Consider the following 25,787-nt stretch of genomic DNA (forward strand, 5'->3'; position numbering starts at 1 on the left):
TAAACTAGGGACTAAAGTAAAGCATGCGTGGAGGAAAAGGAAAGGAAAGAGAACAAACACTTAAGTGCCTAGTGTCTGCTAGGTACTGTGTTATGTGTTTTAGAAATATCATCCCATTTGTTGGTCAGCACTCACAAATTAGGACGTTGGGGTCCCCAACTCTGGAGTTCTACAGTTCATTTCTCTGAAGTATGATGTTAAATGCCATCTAGGTAAGAAGGTGACCAGATTATGAGATTTGGTTTTCTGGTTCTGTAGATGTAGACCTTCAATGTTCAGCTCATTGAGAAGTGATAGTATCATGGGGAAAACAAATCCATTTTATCTCTTATGAGACAGATTTAGACTTCCCTCGGGAGCTGATTTAATAATTGACAGTAAGTAATCTCTTTCCATGAGAATAGCCAGTTCAGAAAACCAGAAGTACCTGCTGAATTCTGTGTTTGCACACAAAGATGATGGCCATAGGATTAAGCCTGCTCCAGCCAACAAGAGAGGCTGGCTCTGACCCTCTTCTTGGAGACATATTGTTCTTTCAAGCTTGCCTTTTTTCCAACTTTAAACTTACTTTTTTTTTTTTTTTTAATTGCATCCCCCATTACTTATCATTACTTATCATAAAATCCTAAATTCAATTCAAGTTGTTAACCTGCTTTTGAATACCTCCTCTCTCCAGTCAAGGAGGAATTTACAATGATAGGGAAATAAAGGATATATTTATTGATGGTTTTGCTCTGAATTGTAAGGCGACTCACACTCTAAGAGAAGCAGAATTGCTAGAATTCTAGGGCTCTGACATCTTGCTTACCTTCCATGCCTTTGTTTTCCCATCTTTTATTTAAAAAAGAGAGTTGCCACATAGCCTTTCTGATACATTCTCTCTGTGATGTGCAGCCATGATATACAGTTACTCTTTTGTGCCCAGTTCACGCGTGGGTGCTCTACTGTGACACATGGTATTGTTTTGAGGAAGCAGCATGATCCCGGGACATGCCCTGTCAGCCTGCTTCCTGCTGGAGCACCCCAGCACACAAAGACTCTGGCTCTTCAGTTCTTGGCCTCTTTGGACCAGCCCACAAGCTACCTCCCGGGGCTTCGCTGGCTGTTTAGTAAATCTCCCAGGCCGTGCCTAGATTCAATACAATCTTCCCATTTTATTGTGATTTATTGTGAATTACCCTGTGTACTTGATTCATATATATTTCATAAAGCTTATGCAGTTGTTCACACTTTTTTTTTTTTTTTTAGCATATTGAGGTCTACAAAATGCCTCCCTAACAACAATGCAGTGAGATTCCCCACTTTACAAAATGAAAAATCTGAAGACTAGAGGTGAAATAACTTACCTGTCTTCATACAAGTAATAGATTAGAGCCATTATTCAAAAGATGTCTCCTGACTGGTAGTCAGACATTATGTGAAAAAGGGCCCTTAAGATCAGAGTAACTAGATTGGAAAACTATTTCTTTCACATTACCAGGTGACTTTGGGCAAATCACACCAATTCTGGGTCTCACTGTCTTCAGAGGTTGGACCAAATAACTCCTCCAAGGTATCACTGCCATCTCCAAATCAGTGATTCTGTGATCATGGCATAGTGACTCTCTTATACCAAAAAACACAAAGACACCATTCATATTTGATTTAAGGACTGTTGTTCAGAAGATTACTTTGAATTGTAATATTATTTCTGAGGGAAATAATAGTTTAGGTAATTTAAACTTTGAGTCCCTTTTTGAGGAATATGAGCATGGAAAAATAGGTGGAAATTAGAGACAGGATTTGGTTCCATTTTAGGAAGGCTCTAAAAAAATTTTTTTAACAGAATTGTCTAATGCCATGTAAGGGGGAAAAAATCTTCTCCACCACTGGAAAGATTTAAGCACAGGCTTTTGTTTTGAGATGCTATAAGAAGTGACTTTTTCATAGAATAATGGGACGTTGAACCAATGTTAAGATTCTGTGAGTTCAGGAACAGGGCCCACTCCAGAGAATAAGGAAACTATCAGTATTGTGAGCAAATGATTAATCCTGCATGAAACATAACTAAGATCATGTGTGTATTGAAACATTTCATTTAAGTGGTGAAGAGTCAATTATACCAGTAGCCCAAATGGTAAAAAGCCTTTTCAACTAAGACCTAGTAAGGCCAGGGCTGATGTTGGATTTCTTTATAGTTCGGTCCCAGATTGGGGACAGAATCAACCTTTACCTTAGGTTATATTGTGGATAAACTGAGACCTGGAACCAACATGACTCACTGAGTCACAGTTTATAGTTAGGAAGAGCTGAATTTTTTAGATTTTTCCAGTCTGTGAAAAGCAAGAAATTGAGTAGCCCCTGAAGGGGGATAGTAGATGGCTGCAAAGATCCATTTACCTTAGGTAAAGCTGAAAAATCCAAAAAACAAAATTGGGGGTATGACCAGGAGTAGACTCGATTTCTCTGGGTGGCCATTCAGGTAAGGATGTGTTTTGAGGAAACTCATTAGCCCTAGCTCAGGTTATAGAAACCAGCACTTGAATTTGTTCATCAGGTTTCAGACTTGAAACTGCAGCTAGAACCAGTTTTTCTTGCCCCCCTTGAGAAACAAGCAAGTTAAAGTGCTGAGCTGGAGCCAAATTGTGGTGTTGCCAACAATGTGAATGAATTCTAAATGTATTCTAAGAAGATGACTTAGTGAAGTTTGAGTGAGAGCAATGCTGAGCTAAGACTGAATGTATTTGGGGAGAACCAAAGGAATCCCTTGTGGTTTTCCTACAATTGAGGAATGGCAAATATGATAAATTTGGAGAGATGGGGAATGTGGTACAGAGTTCTCCAAAGAAGAGTTGAGTGATGGTAGGGAAAAAGTGGTATGGAAAGCATCAGAAAAGAGCAAAGAGAGTATCTCCTTGGCTGCTGACCTGTAATCAGAGACATGGAAGAGAGAATGACTGCTCCTGCATAAACTAGGGAAGAAAGAAATTGGTGTCAGGGAAAATCAGGTTTTAGTCTATAGGAAAAGATTATTGGAGAAAAATACTGTTTTTCTATTCTTCTAAATGGAAATGTAGTTGGATTCTCAATAACAGTTGACTTTGTCCCACTGTATTTAGTAGCCACTCTGACTCAGATGCATATTGCTCCTGAAAGGCAGCTGAGAGAATTTCCAGAATACTGCAGTCCTAAGGAGCTAACTATTCCTTATATTTTGGGGTTCTTTAAAATCTCTAACTTATTATTTATTACAGAACTTAATTGGGTTTTTTAATGCTAAACATCTAGTTAAGATGCAATTATATATTCTGAATGATCACACATTTTAAAAAATCTTAACCCATAGCTCAAATATTTTTCCCTTAGAATGTTATTTTATTTTTCCAAATACATACAAAGATAGTTTTCAACATTCATCTTTGTAAAATTTTTGTTCTAAATTTTTCTCCCTCTTCTCTCCTCTCCCCTCTCATGAACACAGTAAGCAAATTCTTCTAAACATATTTCCATATTCATCATGTTGTGCGCACGTGCACACACACACACACACACACACATACACACATACACAATCAGCTCAAAAAGGAAAAAAACATGAGAGAGGGGGAAAAAACCTAGCAAACAACAAATAAACAGATGAAAATATGTGTGTTTCCATCCACATTCAGTCTTTATAGTTCTCTCTCTGGATATCAATGACATTTCCATTTGACAATGACATGAAAATTCCAATTGGAATTGCCTTGAATCACTTCATTGTAAATAAACATTTATTAGGAGCTGCATCCACCATGCCAGGAGCTTTGCTCAGTGCTGGAGCAAAAACAAAAAAAATCACCTTCAAAACAAACAAAACAAAACAAAATAACCCCATGGAGACTGCTCAAAAATCACTGTACTGGAGGAAAATGTAAACACAAGTAAAAACTAAATAAAATTAACTAATTTTAGAAATAGTGTTTTCTTTCATAAATTTAACACCTTGGTGATTTGACTTAGCGGGACTTGGGAAACTTAGGAAGCGCCTTCCTTACAAGGCTTCTGAGCTTTAAGGCTGGGATACTTTAGCCCTCATACAAACAGCTAGACCACCAGTTAGACTGGGCTAGAAAATTTAAAGAGAATCATAAGAAATCAGATTGGAAAGATGGGCAGGCAGAATGGGACATGTATTTTATTCTAAAAGCAGCAGAGCCGAGGCTCAAAACTTAAGCTTAAAACATTTCTTTTCTTTTCTTTATGGATCTCAGTGGCATATGGGGCCAAGAAGAACTCTATTCGCTTAAACTGGGTTTGACAGGTGGTTTTTGGAGCCAACAAGGAAATACATTTGTATTTCTAATCTGGGGCAAGAAACAGGTGTTTTAGGCTTGGTCACCAAAAGGGAGAAATAGTAAATTCAGTGTACCAAAATGGGAAGGACTTTAGAGAAAATCTAGTTCATCCCTTTAATTTTTGTAGATAAGGAAATTGAGGTGGTCACCCTCCCTCAGCTGCTATCTATCCTTCTCTGCTTAAGAGGCTGGGCTTAAGTAAGTTCTGGACGAAAGTTGAACTGCAAAAGCAAAAGTTTTATTAAAAGAACTCAGTTGTTAGAACAGGGGCCTTCTGAAGCCCAGAATGACCTTTTCATTGCTCCGAGGGTCATTATCACTTTTGTGACTGTCTGTGAAACGTTCCCCCCGCCCCCAGAATGATAGATTGCAGGAGGAGGGTGAGATAGGGGGGTCCCTCAAGAGTGCTCAAGGGTAGAACTTGGATTCTGTATTCTAAAAGGAAGAAGGCAGCTGGGCAATCGGCCCAGAGTTTGTAGGTGGTGTTGGTCCAGACTCGGGCTCTGGTCAGTACTGGCTGTGGGACCCAGCCAGAAGTCATTTAACCTTTCTTCTCCTCATCTGTAAATGAAAGATTGGATTAGATGCTCTCTAGGTCCCTTTTGGAAGCAGTGAGATGGCACAGTGGATAGACCCAAGTTCAAATACAGCCTCAGACACTCCCTTGCTGGGTGAGCCTGGCAAATCCCATAAGCTGTGCTCACTTTAATCCCCTGGAGAAGGACCTAGCGGCCCCTCAGTGTCCTTGCTAAGGAAATCCTCGTGGGCTCAAGAACAGTCAGATAGGGCTGAAACAGGAACCACAACAACGGTTCCTTGAATGCAGCAGTCTTGTGTGTCGGCCACTTGGGGCCCTACACGCTGTGCCAGCCCCGGGTCAGTCCCAGGGGTAGTTGGCTGGCCGGCCTGAGTCTGGCTGCTTCAGTAGGGAGGGATCTGAGAAGCTTGTATTGCTGGAGTTCAGCTTTCCTCTGAAATCTCGGAGGTTCTGGGAAGGCTTAGGCCAGTGGATTTCTGAACTGAGCCCAGGGACAAGCCCAGGTAAAACGGAGCAGGGCAGGGCTCCCATGGACGATGCGAGTGGGACACCTGGGATAGGCCCTTAGCTTCCAGCCTTGATCAGTGCAGACCCACTTTTGGTTTAAAAATAATAAAAAAAAAAGCACCCACAACCAAATGATTGCTGCCATCTGCTGGATGCAAGCAGTAGACCTCTGAAAACACTTTTTTTGGGCAAATCAGTTTATTAGCAGCACATTCAGCTCGCGCTTGTACGCTTTGAAAAGTCCATTGGAATCAGTTAGTTCTTTGTGCCCTTTTCCTCTCTGCCAGCTTCCCTGAGCAGCCTGCTGATCACCCCTTTCCCGTCTCCGAGCTCCTCCACCTCCTCTTCTAGCAGCTACCAGCGCCGCTGGCTTCGGAGCCAAACGACCAGCTTAGAGAACGGCATCGTCCCGAGATGGTGAGTAGCCGGGGAGAGGGTGGGTACGGGGGTCTCTCCGAGGGAGCCCGGCTGGTAATCAGAGAGAGCAGGTGAGCTCTAGCCTGAGTCTGCGCCGGCATCCAGCGGGGGGGTCTCGGGGAGCGTGGGGGCACCTTGTGCGGCCGTCACGTGCTGGGGGGAGTACAAAGAGGCCGTGTGAGCTCGAAACACTCCCACGCGGACCCGAATGGGCCCTTTCCAGAACTGCAGCTCCTAGTGAGGGAGCACGAGTGTGTCTCCGGCTTAGCCGCCGGGGGCTTTGGAAAGTGGCTCCTGGCTCTAGACTTTTTTTCGGAGCTCCTCCAAGGTGAGACTCAGATCAGACGGAGTGAGAGCGTGCATGTGTTTTAAACAGAGGCAGATGCCTTCTTAGGTCGAGGGTTTTCCTCCGTGTTTGCTTCAGTAGCACACCTTACAGGCATGTTTATCTTCGTTTCCAAGCCCTCTGTGACGTTGTGATATCTTAGGGCGTGGGCCTGTGACCTCGCGCCGTGCTGAGTGCTGCAGCAGGCCCATTTCATCCAGTGCATACTGGACACCAGCTATGGGCAAGACAGTCTGTCAGGCCCTTCTAGAGAAAGGAAGGGAAATAAGAGTCTTTTCCTTCAAGGAGCTCAGCATATAATGAGCCTGGGAGTTAGCAGAAGCCCCCGTTCTCTACGGAGGCTGCAGAATGCAGTGCAGAGCATGGATCCCGTTGGTTAGCATGGATTCGTGCATGTTTGTACTTGTTTGGGGGCAGAGGGTGATGAGAACAGGCTTCACAAAGTAGCATTTGAGCCAGGTCAGGAAGAACGCATTTCCAAGTGGAGCTACGGGGGCATGCAGCCAGTAGAGGTAATTGGCGTTTCTGCAAAGATATCACTGGATGGTACTGTAAGAATAGTTGGTATACAAGATTGCCTCATAGCCTGAGGCGCAGCTCCCACAGATACACACAGTGCTGGTGGGAAGAATGGCTCCAACTAAAGGAGAGGAAGCTGGGGGAGAGGGGGGGGCTCCTGGACAGGAGTTCAGTCACAAGTCCACTTCAGACACTTTGTAGCTGGTGAACCTGGACAAGTCATTTAAACTCTCACCCTTAGATTTCTTGTCTATAAAAATAGAAATAATCACAGCAGCGACTTCCCAACGCTGTAAAGATCCGTCCTCCTCTGCTCCCCCTCACTGCTGCTCTGAGCAAAGAGCCCTGCCCCCCTAAAGTTCTGAACGACTTGCTGATTTTATCTAGAGACCCAAGGGATGTGCCTGATTTTCTTCTCCAATTACAAGGTATTTCCTGTGTGGTGTTGGTGTCTGTTATCCAGGTGTCATCCTATAGGCCCTTTAAACTGATTAAAGTCTTATTCACACATTATGATGGTATTGGAGGAAAATTCCTTATCCCCAATGATACTTTGTGATTACATTCTGTATCTTTTGGAACGTAAATGCCTCCCTTAAATTATGTGCAGAAAACCTATGGTCTGAGGTGAAGGATGTGGATTTGCAGAATCTGAGCTGGGTTGCTCCAGCTTCCTTGTCTTATTATAGGTGAGGGTCCTAAAACCCAAAGGGAAGGGGACTTGAATTTCACATATTGCAGTTTACACAGAGATTATAAGGCCCTCCTCTCCTTCAGATTTATTCTAGATAACTCCACTTCTTCAACTGTGGTTCATAACCCCATAGAGGGTCTCCTAACTGAATGCGGGTGTTGCAGAATGATGATGTTTTATCAATAAATATTTGATTGATATGCCTATTTTATAGTGCTGTATAATACATGGAAAAATTTCATGGAAAAGGAGTTATGAAAGAAAAAATTTTAGAAACCCTAATCTATATAACCATCTGGTAGTGGACCATATTTAGCAGCCCTAGTCCACTTTTTAAAGGACTCAAAAGGCTTGTCAGTTCAGAAAACCGAGTATATGAGTTTTGGCTTTCTACTTTGCTTAGAGTTGTCTGATGGCACTCTCCATTTTAAGGGGATGACAGGGCATTGCCTGTCTCCTTGCCTTTGTAACTCCCCCATCCCCTACCACAGGCAATATTTCCTCTTCAATTTTGATTTGTCAAGTCCTGATCTTCCTTCAGAGCATAGCTCAGATACTCAAGCCTACTCTGGACCTTTTCTGATTCCATCCACTTAGAAGGAGATTTTTTTCCCCTTTTGAAATTACTTTATGAAATAGTTTTATTTAATTTTCTCCTCTAGGATGTAAACCCTCTGAAAGGATAGACTCCTTCATTTTTATTTCTGTCATCCCAGTGCCTAACATAGAGCCTACCAAATATTTTTTAAATGGATTTTTATTTGCTTATTTTTACAAACATCGTTTCTCCTTTTTCACCTCTTCTTCCTGCTCCCTCCCCCAAAAATAAATAAAAGTAAAACCCTAGTAAGCAACTATACATAATCCAACAAAACAAGTTCCTATGCTGGTCAATCCAAACTGCATATCTCATTATAGATTTTTTTTTAATAATAAAATACATGCAAAAGTAGTTTTCAACATTCACCCTTGCAAAACCTTTGTTCCATATTTTTCTTTCTCCCTCCTCTCTTCCTCCTCCCCTAGACAACAAGTAATCCAACATTGATTAAATATGTGCAATTCTTTTAAACATATTTCCACATTTATCTTGCTCTACAAGAAAAATCAGATCAAAAAGGAAAACAAAATTGGAAAAAAACAAGCAAGCAAACTGCAACAACAAAAATGATGAAAATGCTGTGTTGTCATCTACATTCAATCCCCATCATCCTCTCTCTGGGTAAAGATGGCTCTCTCGATCACAAGTCTATTGGAATTGGCCTGAATCACCTCATTGTTGAAAAGAGCCAAGTCCATCAGAGTTGATCATCACATGATCTTGTTGTTGCCATGTATGATGTTCTCTTGGTTCTGCTCACTTCACTTAGCATCAGTTCATGTAAGTCTCTCTAGACCTTTCTGAAATCATCTTGTTGATCATTATTGAACAATAATATTCCATTATATTCATATATCTAATTTATTCAGCCGTTCTTCAAACATCCAGTTAGTTTCCAGTTCCTTGCCACTATTTAAAAAAAAAAAAAAAGGCTGCTACAAACTTTTTAGCACATGTGGGTCCTTTTCCTTTTTTATGATCTCTTAGGGATACAGATCCAGTAGAGACACTGCTGCATTAGAGGGTATTCACAATTTGATAGCCCTTTGGGCATAGCTCCAAATTGCTCTCCAGAATGGTTGGAGCAGTTCACAACTCCATCAACAATATATTTCACTATGCATTTTTTAAGTTCAACTTCTCCATGGTAGGAGGCAAGTAGCATGTTTCATTTTGATCTATGGAAAATAGGGTTTGGCATCACACCAGTAAGAATTCTTAAGTCTTTCAAATTTGTTTTTCCTTAACAAAAAACTGTATTGCATAAATTTTAAATTAGATGAAACTTATCATATAAATTGTTTTCCTAATTCTGCTCATTTCTCACTCTTCGATGAATTCAGAAAAGGCTTCTCAATTCCCTTGGAAACTGTTTTTACTGACATGTAGTATTTTTACATTAAATCTATAGTGTGTAATATGTTTGTTGAACTGAAAGAAGCACTCAGAGTGTTGAATATGTACATGATTAACTTGAGTTATTTATAAGAGACCCAGTTCCGTTTCTGTCATCAACTAGCCATTTGCCCTGAACAAGACGTTTGCTCCTCTCTGCTTCAGTTTTGTCATTTGTAAAGTGCCATTTGTCCCTGATGGTTTCTGAGGTTCCTGAAGTCAAGGAAATGTATGATATTAGCAGTGGTCTTAAATCATCTAATATATACTTTCTTCCAAATTGTGCCCCCAACCCCCTTTCCTTATTTGATAGATGAGAAAACAGGCTTGAGAAGTTTGAGACTTGCACAAAATGATGTAGCTAATGAGTGTCAGAATTGGGACTAGAACCCACGTTTCTTGCTTGACAGGCCATACTTGTGTCTACTATGCATGTCAAAATTGTGTGTGTGTGTGTGTGTGTGTGTGTGTGTACATATACTTCATCTCAAAAGGCAAGACTATTTTATTATGTAACAAGAATGAATTCAGACTATCACTATGATGTCCCCAGACTGATGGATCTCAGATTATGAGAGTGTTTTAGGACTGTGGAATAAAGTCTAGTTGTATATTTCCTGGCACAAGTGCTTAATAATCGCACTTGTTGATTGTTCCTATGGGTTATGCTATGTGTTGTACAGGTAAATGTGACATCCTCATGGCTTTCCAATAGATGGCGCACTTTCTCCTTTGATGGAATTGGGGCCAGAGATGTTAAAAGAACTGACTTGAGAAGGAACTTCAAAGAAAATGTACATTTGCTTTAATGAGGGTATTTGTTAGCTTCAATGACAATCTGTATCTGAGTTAGGTGAAACGCTGTTTGTTATTAGGGAAGGTTCTTTGTTGAGAGCTTTTGGATAGTGAAAATTAATTTTTAAGAGCACCAGTAAATTAAAATAATTCTAGAAATGTGGTAATTAAGGTTTTCTGAAAGAAATAAATGAAAGGGTGAGCTTAGAATAGAAATAAGAGGTCTTCCTTTTACCTTTATATCAGTAATCTGTCCTAGCACAGTGTCTGGCATATCAGAAGTGCTTAATACTTCCTTGTCTGATGGAGTTTGTTTAGAAGCCTAAATACAAATTGAATTTGGAAGTATTTCTCAAATAGAAACAAAATGCTAGAAGATTAAATGAAGTCTTTTCTTGCCTCACTCAGATAGGAAAGCTAGGCCAGACCAAGACATAACCTGACTGGTTGATATGAGTTGAGTGACATGTTCTGCAAGTCAGAGCTTTCTTCAATTGGTGTATTCAAAAAGAGGATCCTTGGGGCCGGGCCCCCTTTCAGTTTCAGTTACTTCTTTTAAAAATCCCTGCAGGTGCTTTTCATGATAAAGTGGCTAGAATTTGTAACTACTTCCTAGAAACTTTGCATTTTAAAGTGTCTGGAGCAGCCTTATCTCAGTGATCTTTTTAGAAATGGAGCCAGTTGCTTAATTTTATCCCTCTGAGGCTAGAAAACTATGAACCCCTCACTTTTAGCATTTAAAAAGCAATTGCTATTTGCAAAACTTTGGGGGATATTTACATTGAAGTTTTTATATCTTTTTTTTTTTTTTTTCCTGAAGCAATTGGGGTTTAAGTGACTTGCCCAGAGTCACATAGCTTGGAAGTGTTGTGTCTGAGATCAAATTTGAACTCAAGTCCTCCTGACTTCTGGACTGGTATACCACCTAGCTTGCCCTTTCATTAAAGTTTTTAAAAATTAAAACACTAGACATTTATAAGGGAAATAAAATTTATGTCTAATTCCACTATGCATAATTAGTCTCCAGTCCTCAGTTTCTATAAACTGGAAGTAATCATTCTTGCCCTTCTATAGCTTCCTGAGATATTTAGAAATCACAGAAGCAGGATTTAGGATTGGAACTTGGAATTCAGCTGGTTTAGGCTCCTTATTTTGCTGATGTGCAGCTTAGGGCCCAGAGAAGTTGCATCAGTCAGCACACATTTATTAAACACTTACTGTGTACGAGCTAGACACTGTGCAAGGTGTTAAGAACACTAAGATAGTCACTGCCCTCAAAGAGCTTTTGTGTTTGCAAAGACACAGTGCAGCATGCGGGATTGATGGAGATCTCTTGGCCAAGATGAAACTTGAGTAATTCAAGTATGCTAGGTCAAAGCTAGGTGTCAGTGCACTCTAAGTATGAGGTAGAGATAAGAAGTCGGGAGCTTTGTTTGTAACTGCCAAGCCTGTTCAGTGCCGGAGGGTGGTAAAGATCAGTGGGTCCCAACTGAGGGAGGACTTTAAATGCCCTAGAGAAGAGTTTATATTTGAGCCCAGAAGTGGACATGAATATTAGTGCTCTTCCTTCATTCAATTAGAGTTTATTATAGGCCATATGCTAAACTAGGGATTGAAGTACCAAAATAAAAATTAATCCTTACCTCAAGGAACTTCCATTCTGTACATGAAAGGAATAGAGACAGGGAAGGGAAGTATTGTCCGGTAAATGGAACCAAGTGAAGATTTCTCAAAAAGTCCATGAGATGGATTAGGTCAGTCCCTAGGCCTCAGTCACATGATCCCTATTTCCAGAGGTCTATAGGGCAGGAAAGATCAGGCCCTAGGTTTAAGCTCCAGCAAGTGACAAGTAGACAGTATTGCTGACCATTGGTCAATGGTTTTTCAGACCTTCCAATGAAAAGACTTGGGTCTTTTGCTATTTAATTAAAATCCCCATTTCTGGCTCACTAGGCCAGGTACAGTGCTGGGACATGGGAGCTGAGAGACTCTATTGGGCCTCTTCTTGCAAGGACAGAATTAATGCTTCCTCTTTGTATTGGAAAATGCCTGAGTAATCAATGTGGCTAAGGAGGTCTACCACCTATCCCATGTCCTGGGAAGTCAGAGTTGACAAGTTGACCAAGGGACAGTCAGTTGGCATGCCTTTTCCAAAAGCATCAGTAGTGTCGATGCAGAAACATTTCTCTCCCAGGCAGTGTCTGGAGATTTGATTCCAAGGGGAGACAGACAGCAGGTCAGTGAGGAAGATACGAACTTGCTGTCTGAGTTTGTTTAGATTCTTGAGATCTTGGGGTTATAGAAGACTGAGGTCTTCCTCTTAACACTGAACTTAACCAAGATGGTTAAACAACAAGGATGACCCCCATCTCATCTGAGAGTCCTGATGGCACCAGATGAGAAGGTTGTTTTCAGGGTTGAGATTGCCCTTTTCAGGAAGTAAATGATGCTATGCTGGGTACTATTTGTGATGATTAAGAAGATATCCCTCTGCAGCTCTTAGCCCTCGTTACTTTAATCAAGTCCAGTTACAGGACACAAAGGGTAAAAGGAATTTAAATCTCAAGAGTGTTTTATATCTCTCTCCAACACAACTTCTAGGTCAATAGAATTATAGATTTTGAGGGGACCTTGGAGGCTGTGGAGTCCAACTCCCTTTACTTTTCAGATGACTGAGACCACAGAATTAGTAAACATGTGAGGCAGAATTTGAGCTAGGGTCTTCTCCATCTACTATGCTAATGAACTGCCTAAGAGTTGAGACTGTTTAATAATGATGTTGGCTCCAAAAGGACTAAGCATTCATGCATGGTTTCAAAGATTTTAAAAAATGATCATTGTTAATGGCCTTATTCCTGAAAACAATTTTTCAGAAGGGGAAATTTTAAAAGTTGAGAAGACAGGTTCAGTTAGTAGGAGATTAAATTCTGGATTCAAACTATGAATTTTCTTTTAAAAAAAATGTATTGCCGTCTTGTTTTCATAACACAATGATGTCTTATTCTCATCTTCCACACCTGGAATCTTTCCCATACTCACAACAGAAAATAACAACAAAAATGGTTAAGCAGAACTATTGTCTCTCCTTGTTCCTAGATTTAGTCCTGAAGGGGATTCTGGAGCTTTTGTTTCATCATTGGTTCTTCTGGGACAAGAAGGATCATTGTAATTAACATTTGGCTTCTTTCAGTGTTATTTTGGTTTATGTTATTATAGCACTGTGTAATTACTCTTACTTTTTCTGCTTACTTTATATCAATTCATACAGATCTTCCTGTGCTTTTCCAGATTCCTCACTTAGTTTTTTAAAATACAGTAATAGATTCCATTTGTATTTATAATTGCATTCTATAGTTTGTTCAGCTAATCTTCAATTTATGGATAATCACTGTGTTCAGTTTTGTGCTATCCCAAAAAGTATTGCTTTTTTGTCATTGATCTCCTTGTGGATATACATACAGTAGGGATACCACTGTCTCAAAGAATAAGAGTAGATTAGGAACTTTGCATGTTTCCAAAGTCAAAATATGAACTTCTTGGGTCAGCGTCTTTTTGACTCCTGGCCTGTCTCTGGGATAATTTTGTGGGGTTACAGTATTAACTTTTCTGGTATGATATGACACATAAACTAATTTTTTCCCATGCACAGGTCGACTGAGGAGACTTTTAGCTTGGCAGATGAAACCTGCAGTTCTAACCCCGCCATAGTTCGAAGGAAGAAAATCGCCATCAGTATCATCTTCTCCTTATCCGAGAAAGAAGAGGCACAGAAGAATTTCCAGGATTTCTTTTTCTCTCACTTTCCTCTCTTGGAATCCCATATGAATAGGCTGAAGAGTGCAATTGAAAAGGTAATGAATTTCAGGCTAATGGATGGGGTGGAGAAGCAATAGGAGAAGAACGCCACTCCTTGCCAGGGGAAAACTTAGGACTGAAAATCAGAGAAACAACTGGGGATTAACGGAGTATTGGGGAGTAGTTAGAAATGAAGATCTGGGTCTCCCTAGAAGACTGTTTGGTTCTTCAGTGTCTTTATTGCTGTGTTTGAAATTGATCGAAAGATTGACTCCCCTTAGTAAAGCCAGGAAAAATGAACTGTGAAAAAAATTTCTTCTCTGGGAAGTAATTTTGCCTGCTTTCTTTTTCAATAAGGCCATGATTTCCTGCCGAAAAATAGCTGAATCAAGTCACAGAGTGCAGTTTTATATCAGCCATCTGATGGAAGCTCTGGGAGAGTTCAGGTGAGCTTCTTGAAAGGTGAAAACACAATCCAAATCCTGGAGGCTTCTAGTGAGCATTGGATCGAAAGGCTATACCTCAAATTTGTGGGGATTTTCTGTAATAATTGATTTTTATTTTTCAAAATACATGCAGAGGTAATATTCAAAATTCACCCTTGTAAAACCTTGTGTTCCAAATTTTTCTCTCTCCCTCCTCCCCTAGACTGCAAGTAATCCAATATAGGCTGAATATGCACAATTCTTCTAAATATTTCTGTATTTATTATGCTGCACAAGAAAAATCAGATTAAAAAAGGGGGGGAAGGAATGAGAAAAAAAACAAGCAAACAATCTACAACATTGAAAAGGGTGGAAATGCTATGTTATGATCCACATGCAGTCTCTGTAGTATTCTTAATGGATGCAGATGGCTCTCTCCACCACAACTCTATTGGAATTGACCTGAGTCACCTCATTGTTGAAAAGAGCCACATTCATCACAGTTGATCATTGCATAATTTTATTGTTGCCGTGTACAATGATCTCCTGGTTCTGCTCTCTTCACTTAGCATCAGTTCCTGTAAGTCTCTCCAGGTTTCTCTGAAATCATTTTGCTCATCATTTCTTATAGAACAATAATATTCCATAACATTCATAACTCATTCAGCCCTTTCCCAGATGATGAGCATCCACTCAATTTCCAGATACTTGCTGCTACAAAAAGAGCTGCTACAAACATTTTTATATATGTGGGTCCTTTTCCCTTTTTTATGATCTTTTTGGGATACAGGCCCAGTAGAGATACTGCTCAATCATATGGTATACAATTTGATAGTCCTTTGGGCCTAGTTCCAAAGTGCGCTCCAGAATGGTTGAATCAGTTCACGATTTCACCAACAATTATACTTCAAATTTGTAAAAAAAAAAAAAAAAAAAAAAAAAGCTTTAGGGTTTTTGGAACATTTGTATATAATTTAAAGTATTTTATGTACATTCCCTCATTGCATTTGTATAATTCAGCCTCTTGAGCTAGCAGGAAAAATCTCTTTATGTTTTAAGATGAAAGAAGAGAAGCTTAGGAAGGCACAGCTCTTGTATGAAGCAGAATTTGACCTTAAATGGTCTGACCCCAGATCCCAAGCTCCATCCCATCCTATCTGCTTCAAGGAGAAAGTAGCCAAGAAAGATACAAAGTGAGACAGAGTGAGTGCTGTAGGTCAGTATCTAGCAGTTCAGAAATAAGATACAGAGTCTAGCACCAAGTGTTCCTCACCACAAGCAAAGAGGCAACCTCTTAAAAGGATTTTTAAAAATCTCATGTGTATGCAGTATACGCATGCTTGTACACACACAGAATCAAGTAGTGTGATACAGAGGAAAGAATGCTGGGCTTGGAGTCATGGATCTGGGTTCAGCTCTCTATCACATACATTGTGTGTAGTCATGGAAATAGCACTTACTAAGCACCTCCTATATGTTAGGTATTGTGCTTGGCACAATTGGCACTGAACTCCTGATTGATCATTTTATTACATTGAAGAATTCATAAAATCACAGAATCTCAGATTTAGAGCTAGGGATCTCCTAGGCCGCTTTCTCGTCTTATAGGTGAGGGAATGGTGGACCAGAACAGTGAAATGGCTTGCTAGAAGTCCCATCTTTTAAGTTCTTGACAGGCTGTTCTTGAACATGCTACTTTCCTCTTATCCAGACAACATCTTGGGTAGAAAAGTAACCCTCTCGTGGGAAGAAATGGTGTCAGAATTATTTCCTGTGTGGCTAGGTTGGGATTGTGATGCCATTCTGTAGAGCTAATTTCCCAGTAGGGACTGGGACCCCTGCTCCCATCCCAGCTAGAAGCTAACCCAGTTGTTAACCCAGAGCTCATTTGGACTTCTTCTCTATTCCTATCAGTATAATCAGTTTGCTGTGATTCCATAAGGGCCTCAGATCAGTGAACTGTGCATAGATTGATTATAAAATCATTTAATCATAGGAAGCTAACTTGAGGCCCTCACACTTTCTTTTTTTTATGGTGACCAAGCCCAAAATGGCAGAAATGACTCAATTACATGGAAATTACTCCAATTTATTTTTATACCTCCTGACCACTCTTCTTTTGTTCAACAAGAGCAGATGACCATCTTATGACCACTTAGTGGAAATGCCCCATGCTTTGCTCAACCCAAGATCTCTCAGTTAATATACCAATTTTTGACTGATATATCATTTGACTGATATATCTCAAAGTGGGGTCTTATCAACTACTGGCTAATGGAATTCTGCATTGTTCAGGTATCAGAACTTATAAAGCCATGGAGGAAGAGGGTATCTCAGATCGTGAGGAAGATCTGAGGTTCTTCATAAGAGGAGGCATGGACCTTTTAATAAAATGCCATTAACTGAGAGTTCCGTCACAATCTATTTTACTGTAGGCTGGACAGTTTTAAACTGATTGTTGATTCTTTATTCCATGGCTGTGGAATGAGCAGCTCTCTGAGGAGGGTCTAGAAGATTTTAAAGACATGAGGTGAACACCTTGGATTTTGGAATACTTAAGTGGAATGAAATGGCTAAACTTGGGAGATTCTGGTAACATGTGGGCCCTTATTGAGAGACCAGCCTGCCTTTTTAGAAATGATCAGATGTGATGGGAATGAGTATCACATGACACTAATCTTTGGCAAAGCTCATGATGATCACATGATCTCTCTGATTACATGTTTGAGAACCGTGATGAAATCATACTTTCTGAAGGCAGTAAGGCTCTTAGCAGATGAGAACTTTGGGGATTTTTTTTTAACCTTTTAATTTTTTGCTTGTATTACTTAGCTAAAGAAAGATGTCTTTGGAATCAAGACAGATACATTCTTCACATCAGTGATTCTAATCACTATACGTATGAAAACATGATCTAGGAGCCAAAAACATGAAATACCAGAACTAGGAAACGTCCTGCAGTCACAGCCACATCTGCTTCCATTTTTAAAAACTTGTAACTTTAGAAAATGTGATGACATAAATATTGCTGGAATGGAGAGTTCTCTCCGAGCAAAGTCCTATTCCTCTGGGTCAACAGTGACTCTCCTTTCATAAGGTGCAGTCTTGCAGAGGCTCTGGTGTAGTGGGCAAGGTGAGAGCCCGAGTCAGAAAGACACCTACTGGCTATGGGACTCTAACCAAATTAGCAACCTCGCTAAGTTTCAGGAGCTTCATCTAGATAAAATGACCCAATAGTTTCTGAGATCTCCAATAGCTCTAAAAATTTATAATCTTGTGATCTATTAAAAAAAAATTAACAAGGCAGAGTTGTGTCATGGGTACATTTAATAATAACTAGCACACACACACACATACATATATATATATATATATATATATATATATATATATATATATATATAATATATATATATATATATATATATATATATATATATATATATAACTTTAAGATTGATAAAGGGCTTTATTGATTCTAGGCAAATCTTTGAGGTCAGTTTCCTCATCTGTAAAATGGGAGAGAATAATAGAACTTAACTGTACTCCCTCCCCTGTTTTTTTTGAAGAGCTAATGAAATAATATTTGAAAGCACTTTGCAAAGTGCTATATAATTGCCACTTATGATAATAATAGGTCAGATCTGAATTCAAGTCAGATTTGAATAGGTCAAATAGCTAGATCATCTCTTGTTGGCTTGGTAGGGCTTCTTGTAGATGGTGAAACATGTTGTGGGGAAAGTCATTCAAATTCTAGGCTTTTGTTTTCTTATGTGGAAAATGAGTATTGAACTAGATAATTTCATAGTAGTTGTGGCTTAGAAAGCTTCAGGGGAAAGACCTCCATTCAAGTCCCAACTCTGGTACACTAGCTGAGTGATCCTGGGCAGGTAACTTTTTGACACCTCTCCCCACCTACCCACCCACCCAACAACAACAACAACAACAACAACAACAACAACTGCTTTAGATGCCCTCCTCAGTTTCCAGGCTTTTGAGAAGGGAGTTTTTACAAAAACAAGGAATTCTCTACTCTGACAAAATCCTAGGGCTGGGGAGGTAGAGATGCTGGTGATGATAGTATCCTCTCTAACTCTAAAGTTTGAGGATAGTTCTTGGGCAAAAATGGCTAAGGTTGGGGCAGGAGGGTGTAAAGAGAAATATTTGTGTGCTTCTGAGTATTTTAGCCTAAAGAGTGCATGGGCTAGACGCAAGAGATCTAAATATAACATGGGTCATGTAATTTTGCGTTTGGCAAATGCCTTTCATTTTCCACCAAAATCCCCTTATTTATCAAATGAATGTAATAGTTCAAAGGACGTTGTAAAGCTAAATGTATGTTTGTAAATGACTCTTAAAATAGTTGGAGCCTGAGGGTATTTCACCTACCAGATGTTGTTATTCTTTAAGATTAACTAGAGCCATCTGTATCATATTATTTGTCTCTTCCCCTTCTCTTCTGCAGAGGGACTATCTGGAATTTATACTCTGTTCCAAGGATCACTGAACCTGTGTGGCTTACCATGATGTCCAGCACATTGGAAAAAACACAGCTTTGCCAGCGCTTTCTGAAGGAGTTTACGCTTCTGATCGAACAGATCAATAAGAATCAGTATGCTTCCCCTTCCCAGTCTTAGATTCCAAAGCATGTCAGTCCCTTGGAATAAAAGTGTGTGTTTGTGTGTGTGTGGACACCTGTACTGACTCCTGCTCTGGTGCCGATCTGGTACTGAGCATCCTGGTTATACTTGTGTTTCCCCTGCAGGTTTTTTGCTGCATTGCTGACTGCAGTATTAACTTACCACCTGGCATGGGTGCCCACTGTGATGCCTGTCGATCACCCTCCAATCAAAGCCTTTTCTGAGAAGCGGACTTCGCATTCAGTGAACATGCTGGCCAAAACACACCCGTACAACCCTCTGTGGGCACAGCTGGGTTAGTAGCCGACTCTGGTCTTCAGTGAGCGCATGGGGTTGGCAGAACCTATTAAAATGTATAGATCTGAAGGAATTTTCTGTGAGGCAGCAAGGTACAGTAGAAAGAAGGCCAGATGGGAACTAGAATCCTGCCTTTGACATATACGGCTTTGTGACTGGGCAACTTATTTGACTGCTCGGTGCCCCGGACAGCACTCTGGGATGACTCATTTCAAAGCAGGGAGTTGCTGATCTGTGGATGGGTCTTAAACAAAATCACAAGTATAAACTCCCAAAATCATAATGGCACTCTCTGTAATGAATTAAGATCTGCAAAGTGTTCCCCATTCTGTTATTTTATGTTATGAATAGCCCAGGTCTTTTTGAGTTTGTCTGTTCCTTTACCTTTTACCCCATGCTGCTTCCCCAAAGATGGGGACCCCTTTATATCTTTAAAAAAATCATTGCGGACTCCCCTGAAAAGCTTTTGGTAATGTTCAGTGTAACAATTGATATTTATCATACTGGAAATTTAAATGCCTTAGTATTATTATGAAAATACTTTTGACTACAAAGACTCCCTGGGTCTCAGGGACTCTCGGGGTTCCCAGACCATATTTTGAGAACTGATGCTTCATCTTCATTACATCTTCCCTTATTGGAGAAAATCTACCTTTTTCTACAGATTTGGGAAAAATGAATGGCCTCCACTCTGTATGTAGTGGTGATAGCAGAAGTCGGGGGAGGGAAGGACTGACTAGTCTAGAGTAGCCTCGGGTTGTTAGCCGAACCCTGGGGCTTGTGAGGCCAGAGGCCACGGCCATATGGTGACTGTAATCCCAAGTTTTTAACAGTTGTCTGGAAAGTGGGTGTCCTTGAGAAAGGGTTAAAGAGAATGTGAATTACTCAGCATAGCCATAGAACCTGCTGAGCGAGGGCCAGTGACCCTGTCCTGAGGAGAAGCGAGAATCTTTGTTGTAATGGTACACTCTGGAGAAAGGCACAGGGGGCCATTCTGAAATGCAGTGTGGCAGTCTGTCGGCTCCTGAATAAATCTCTTATCTAAAAACTGAATTTAAGCAGATGAATTTCATTTATAAAATGGATTTTTATTTTCATTTTTTGCTAGTGGTGAGTTTTTGATGAAATTTCATCCATCTCAGATTTTCTTTAAGTGCCAAACATAGTTAAAGTAGGCTTCCCTACTCATGAGCTATAAGAAGTGGGACAATGAGTAGAGTGCTGGGCCTGGATTCCAGAAGACCCAAGTTTAAATTCAGCTTCAGACACTACCTAGGACCTCAGCAAGTCACAGTACCTGTTTGCCTCAGTTTTCTCATCAGCAATATGGGAGGAGTAATAGCACATACCTCTTATGGTTATTTTGTGGATCAAATGTGATAATAATTATAAAGTGCTTGATGTAACTCCTGGAATGTAGTAGGCACTATATAGAGGTTAGCTGCTATCATCATCATCATCAGTTGGTAAATGCTGTATTTTTTATGGCAAGGTCCCTGATGGCTCCTGACCCTGCAGGGTGCCCCCATTGTCTCCAGAGCTAAGAGAGGATTAGGGCTTGGTATAGGACAAGAGAGTGTATTTGGGGATATTTGTGACTACTGCAGTTGGCTTTGGGGGCAGTAAGACTCAAGTTCAGATTCTCCCAGGGAAGATGCTGTTCAGCTTTGGTAGAAGAAGTATCCTCATACAGGAGTTCCTTATGCTGGTGAAGTCGTAGACAGTCTCTTGTCCCCACCCCTGCAGGCAAGTACTTTTCTGCCTCTTGTGCAGAAGAGAACCACGGCCCTTCCTCCGGGTCTCTCAGAGTTCCCATTGGGGAGGGCAATGACATCAGCTAGGACAGGGTTTTCCATTCTTCTCAAGGACTTTCCTGTTAGGAATTGTATTGTCAGCACTCTCTTCCACCACTTATTCCAAGAATTTGTTATCAGCTCCAACACCCTCCACTTAGATCTTCAAACTTTTGGGAAATAAATAATTCCCTTCCTCAAAAAAGGATTCAGAAGGGAAAGGATTCCTTTAGCATGCCTTCCTATGGAGTCCAACATTATCTTGTTTGTTTTTAAAGAACTAGTTTCCTAATGAGACTTTGAAAGGCTTACTTTCCAGGAAAAAGGAGTTCCCAGCCCTTCTATATTCTGCTCTGGTCAGACTCTGTCTGTCACATTTGTCTTCACTTCTTGGTGCTACATTTCAGTAATATATCCATAAACTGGAGATGGTCCAGAAGAGGGCAGCCAGGATGATGAAAGACAGACTTTGAATCTGTTGAGGGAATTGGGCGTGCTAAAGCTTGGGGGAATTAGTGGAGGATGGAAGCAGGATTGCTGTTTTCAAGCATTTGAAAAGATGCCCCATGGAAGGGGTATTTAGATTTGTTTGTGCTCAGTGTGCCTCTGGAGCCAAGAGCAGTAGTTAGATATTGCAAAGAAGCAAATGTAGGCTGGATAATAGGAAACATTTCCCTACAAATAGTTTTCCAAAAGCTTGGCATCTTCCTCATTGGAAATCTCTAGGCAGGATTTGAATAACCACTTCTTAGATAGGTTGCAGTGGGAATTATTTTGCTACAGAATGTGAATTGAGCAGCCCCTACCCACCTAAGCACCTCCATTCTTTATGATGAGACTACTTCTAATGCAGCTGAGGTTCCAAGCTCAGAGTTTGGAAATCATATTCTCTCACTAAGTCTTCTCTAGATTGGACATTTCCCTATTCCATCAAGTAATCCTTAAATGATAGTTTAAAGTTGCTTCCCCACCTCAGGCTGCCTCTTGAATTTGTGTGAGCCCATCAGGGCCTTTCCTACAGCATGGTGCCCCAAACTCGGCACAGTCCTCCAGGTGGGGTCTGACCAGCACCAAGAACAGGACTCTGCTTTCCTGTTCAACCCTCTGATTCCATCAGACACGTAGCCTGGGATTCCTTTTCCTGACAGATGTACCGTCCCATTGAGCGGCTCTAGACAGAGCTTGTGTACCCTGGCGTCTGCACGAACCGGAGACCTTCCTCTTCAGTCTGTGTCAAGGCCTGCCTTCTAGGCCAACTGTGAAACTGAAGTAGCAGAAATGTGGCATGAGTTCCTGAAAGGCTGTGATCTGCTGATGCAGCCAGAAAAAAAAAAATGATCAGAGGGTAGTGCCAGCAAAAACTTGTTTGCTGAGAGAATTTTCTTAAACCAAAAAATCACTCTTCTTAGAGTAGAAGACAAAACTGAGTTACTTCTTTGGGTTACTGGATGATTTCTTCAGGCAGTCATGTCCTGAAATAGAAAAAGAAATAGAGGACTTTGAACTAAACCTCAGTGAGACCTTTGATTGGTTGGAATTCTTCTATGTCCTTCTAGTCCAGCTCATGAACTGCTGGTTACAGCTTTGGTCTTAGAGTAGGGAATTTTTCCCTACTCTAAGGAGTATATAACATTTGTCACAATCATATAACTGTGACTATATAACATTTCTCACAGTCAAGCTCAGCATCTCCAAAGTGCAGTTCATCTTTCTCCCCAAACTCCATCCCTCTTCCAGATATCTGTTGTCCTAGTCACTCGAATCGCCAACCTTGCCACCATCCTTCTTTCTTCCATCCTGAACACTCTGATAAGTTTTTCTCTCTACCCATCATCCATCCCACACCCTTAGTTCAGGCTCTTGCCTGATCTGTTCCAGTAACTCCTTTTACTCTCAGTGCTGTCATCTCCACTCTCTTCTATCCTTTGTCCACTTGGATGCTAAAATAGTCTTCCTAAAGAACAGAACTGACCTGGTCACTCCCTTGCTCAATAGCTTTCTCTGATTTTCTATTGTTTCTAAGATAAAACTCATTCCTATATAATCTATTTCTAGTCCACGTTTCCAGCTTTATTTCCCATTTCTCTCTATCACACTGTCTGAACTTGGCATTTCACTTCTTACCTCTATATTTACATGAACCTACTTCCCTGTTTCTTTTTGAATTCTTTATCTTTCTTTAAGGTTCAACCTTCACTGACTCTGCCCATTTCTTAATGGGACCTCCTATTTCAAATTGCTTTATATTTACTGTGTCTTTGTAACTCCAGCACATGGCATAGTGACTTGCACACTATTTTTGGAGGCCAGGTAGGTAAGTTCTGGACCTATTATTTTACCAATGTGAGGAGTTCCCAGTGTGAAAACTCCTTCTACAGATATTAAAAAAAAAAAAAAAATTCCTTTATAACTTAAAATCTTAAGAGTCTCTTGCAGCACTGAGAGGTTAAATGACTTTTTGAGGTAGGTGGCAGGGGTCACAGCTAGCATAGACAGGACATGAACCAGGTCTTCCTGATGTCAAAGGTGGCTCGTTTTGTACCATCCCATGCTGCTTTCCACATAGAGGGGAAGGGAATAAGCATAATCCCTACCTGTACTCGTTTGATCCTCACAGCCTGCAGGAGGGACCTTCTGATTTTGTGTCAGATGTTGTAGCTGTTGCTCTTACCAGTTTCCAGGCAAAGTTAAAATAGAATGAATAGCATCTTCAAGAGAACTGATGAGAGAGCTGGTCTTTGGAAAGGATGGTTTTATGTCCTGCCTCTGACACGTGCTGGCTCTGACTAACCCAGGATATTCCCTGAGATTGATTCGGAGAACAGACACTAAAATACACTGATACATGTAGGGAGAGAAATCTCTTTACACCCATGAAAACAGAGTTTGGGTATTATATGTAGAGAGAGTATATAGAGAGCACTGAGCCTGGAGTCAAGAAAACTTGGCTTTCTGAGTTCAAATCCAGCCTCAGACACTCACAACTGTGCGACTCTTGGTAAGTCACTTAATCCTGTTTGCCTCAGTTTCCTCATCTATAAAATGAGCTGGAGAAGAAAGTGGCAAACTACTCCAGTATGTCTGACAAATGGGTTACAAGAGATACAACTGAAAAATGGTTCAACAACAACAATAAAAATTAAAGCTTCTTGTCTCTTTTTTGGTATAGCTGATATATCTTTATTTTCTAAATAGTTTGATCTAATCAACCATATATGAACAATCGTTTAAGAATTTTCTTTTTTTCTCTCTAGGTGATTTGTATGGGGCCATTGGTTCTCCTGTGAGGCTGACTCGGACTGTGGTCATTGGGAAACATAAGGATTTGGTCCAGCGGATCCTCTACGTCCTGACCTATTTCCTCCGGTGCTCTGAGTTACAGGAGAACCACTTGACCTGGGCTGGAAAGCTCTGGGAAGGCGAGGAAGTGCTGAATGGTAGCAAAATGACCACAGCCCTGGAGAAAGGAGAGGTGGAGGATTCTGAATATGTGGTGGTGACTGTGAGGAATGAGCCTGCACTGGTACCCCCCGGGCTGCCCTCGCAGACTGGTGACAGAAATGCAGGCCCCCCAGAAGGCCTGGCCACAGCTGACCTTGTCTCAAGAGTCAGCACAGAGGCAAATAAAGGAGCAGGAAAGAAGGAGCCGGACTCTGAGGCCAGTGGCAAGGCCTCCTTGGAGGAAACAACATCAGGTGCCTCTTGGGAGGATCAGGAACCATCGCCAATGGTGGAAGAAGGCCAGAAAGGTACTCCTGGAGATGACCCTCCAACAGCCCCCAGCCTCGAAAGGTCAGCCACCTCTGAAGCATGGGCAGCGGGCCTGAAGACCGTGCAACAGGCTCCCAGTGAGGAGCTGAAAATGGAGATGGACAAGAAGCCCCCGGACAGGTCTTCTGGCTGGCCTTGCCCAGACAGGCGTTCCCAGGAAAGCCCTTATGTAGAGAAAGTCACTTTCCAGATTGGCAGCTCAGTGTCTCCAGAGTCAGATTTGGAAAGCCGAGCAAGGGACATGGAGGAAAAGCTGAAGGCCTTCAGGAATCCTCCTGAGCTATCCAGGAGTCTCTTGGATCAGACCAGAGAGACTGCCGAGCTGGCTCAGAACCAGCAGGTTTCTCAGGTCCCTTTTAGGTCTGGCATTCGGAGGAATGTTTGCTATCCCCAGATTCTCTCTTCTGAGGAGCACAAAGGCCTCTCAGGCCACAGCTTTGTGGAGGGCAGTGACAGAAGAATCAATGCCATAGAGGCTGCTGAGCAAGTCAGCCTGGCAGCTGAACCTGCTGCCCCTTTGGATAAGGGGGCAGGAACTGGAAAGCAGAGAACTTTGGAGGAAGGGAGAGGTTTGTGCTTGAAAACAGTGAAGGGACAGTCATTAGAACCTGTTCAGAACAGGTGTGTACAGCAGGACTCTAGCCTCGTGGCAGCTGCGGATGTCCCCTGTGGGGATGCTGATGGGAAAACTGCCTTCAGGATGGAAGGAGACATTCCTAGGAATGAAAGCTCAGACAGCGCCCTTGGCGACAGTGATGATGAAGTGGGTGCTCCGGGAAATCTGGACCCCAATGGTGACAGGAACGAAGAAGCTTTAGAAGTAGAGCTGCCTTTGCCAAGGTAAAGAAAAGGGGGAAAAAAGAAAAACAGGTTGGTAAGGGGAGGGAATTTCATGGAGAATGCAATACTTAATGGCCAGGTGAGAACCACGGACTTTTTTT

At 41.2% G+C, this 25,787-nt stretch overlaps 1 protein-coding gene across 3 annotated transcripts in view; it reads left to right on the plus strand.

Moving 5' to 3' along the window:
- Window positions 1-25,787, plus strand: part of FNIP2 (folliculin interacting protein 2) — a 136,320-nt gene that overhangs the window by 76,234 nt on the left and 34,299 nt on the right. For all 3 annotated transcript variants that reach the window (XM_051965741.1, XM_051965742.1, XM_051965743.1), the window contains 6 exons: window positions 5,646-5,775; window positions 13,775-13,976; window positions 14,278-14,366; window positions 18,811-18,957; window positions 19,111-19,280; window positions 24,330-25,686. In XM_051965741.1, coding sequence (XP_051821701.1) covers window positions 5,646-5,775; window positions 13,775-13,976; window positions 14,278-14,366; window positions 18,811-18,957; window positions 19,111-19,280; window positions 24,330-25,686 — 2,095 coding nt within the window. The remainder of the gene's footprint in view (window positions 1-5,645; window positions 5,776-13,774; window positions 13,977-14,277; window positions 14,367-18,810; window positions 18,958-19,110; window positions 19,281-24,329; window positions 25,687-25,787) is intronic.

The sequence above is a fragment of the Antechinus flavipes genome, chromosome 6, assembly GCF_016432865.1.
Source record: "Antechinus flavipes isolate AdamAnt ecotype Samford, QLD, Australia chromosome 6, AdamAnt_v2, whole genome shotgun sequence".
In the NCBI taxonomy this organism is placed as follows: Eukaryota; Metazoa; Chordata; class Mammalia; order Dasyuromorphia; family Dasyuridae; genus Antechinus; species Antechinus flavipes.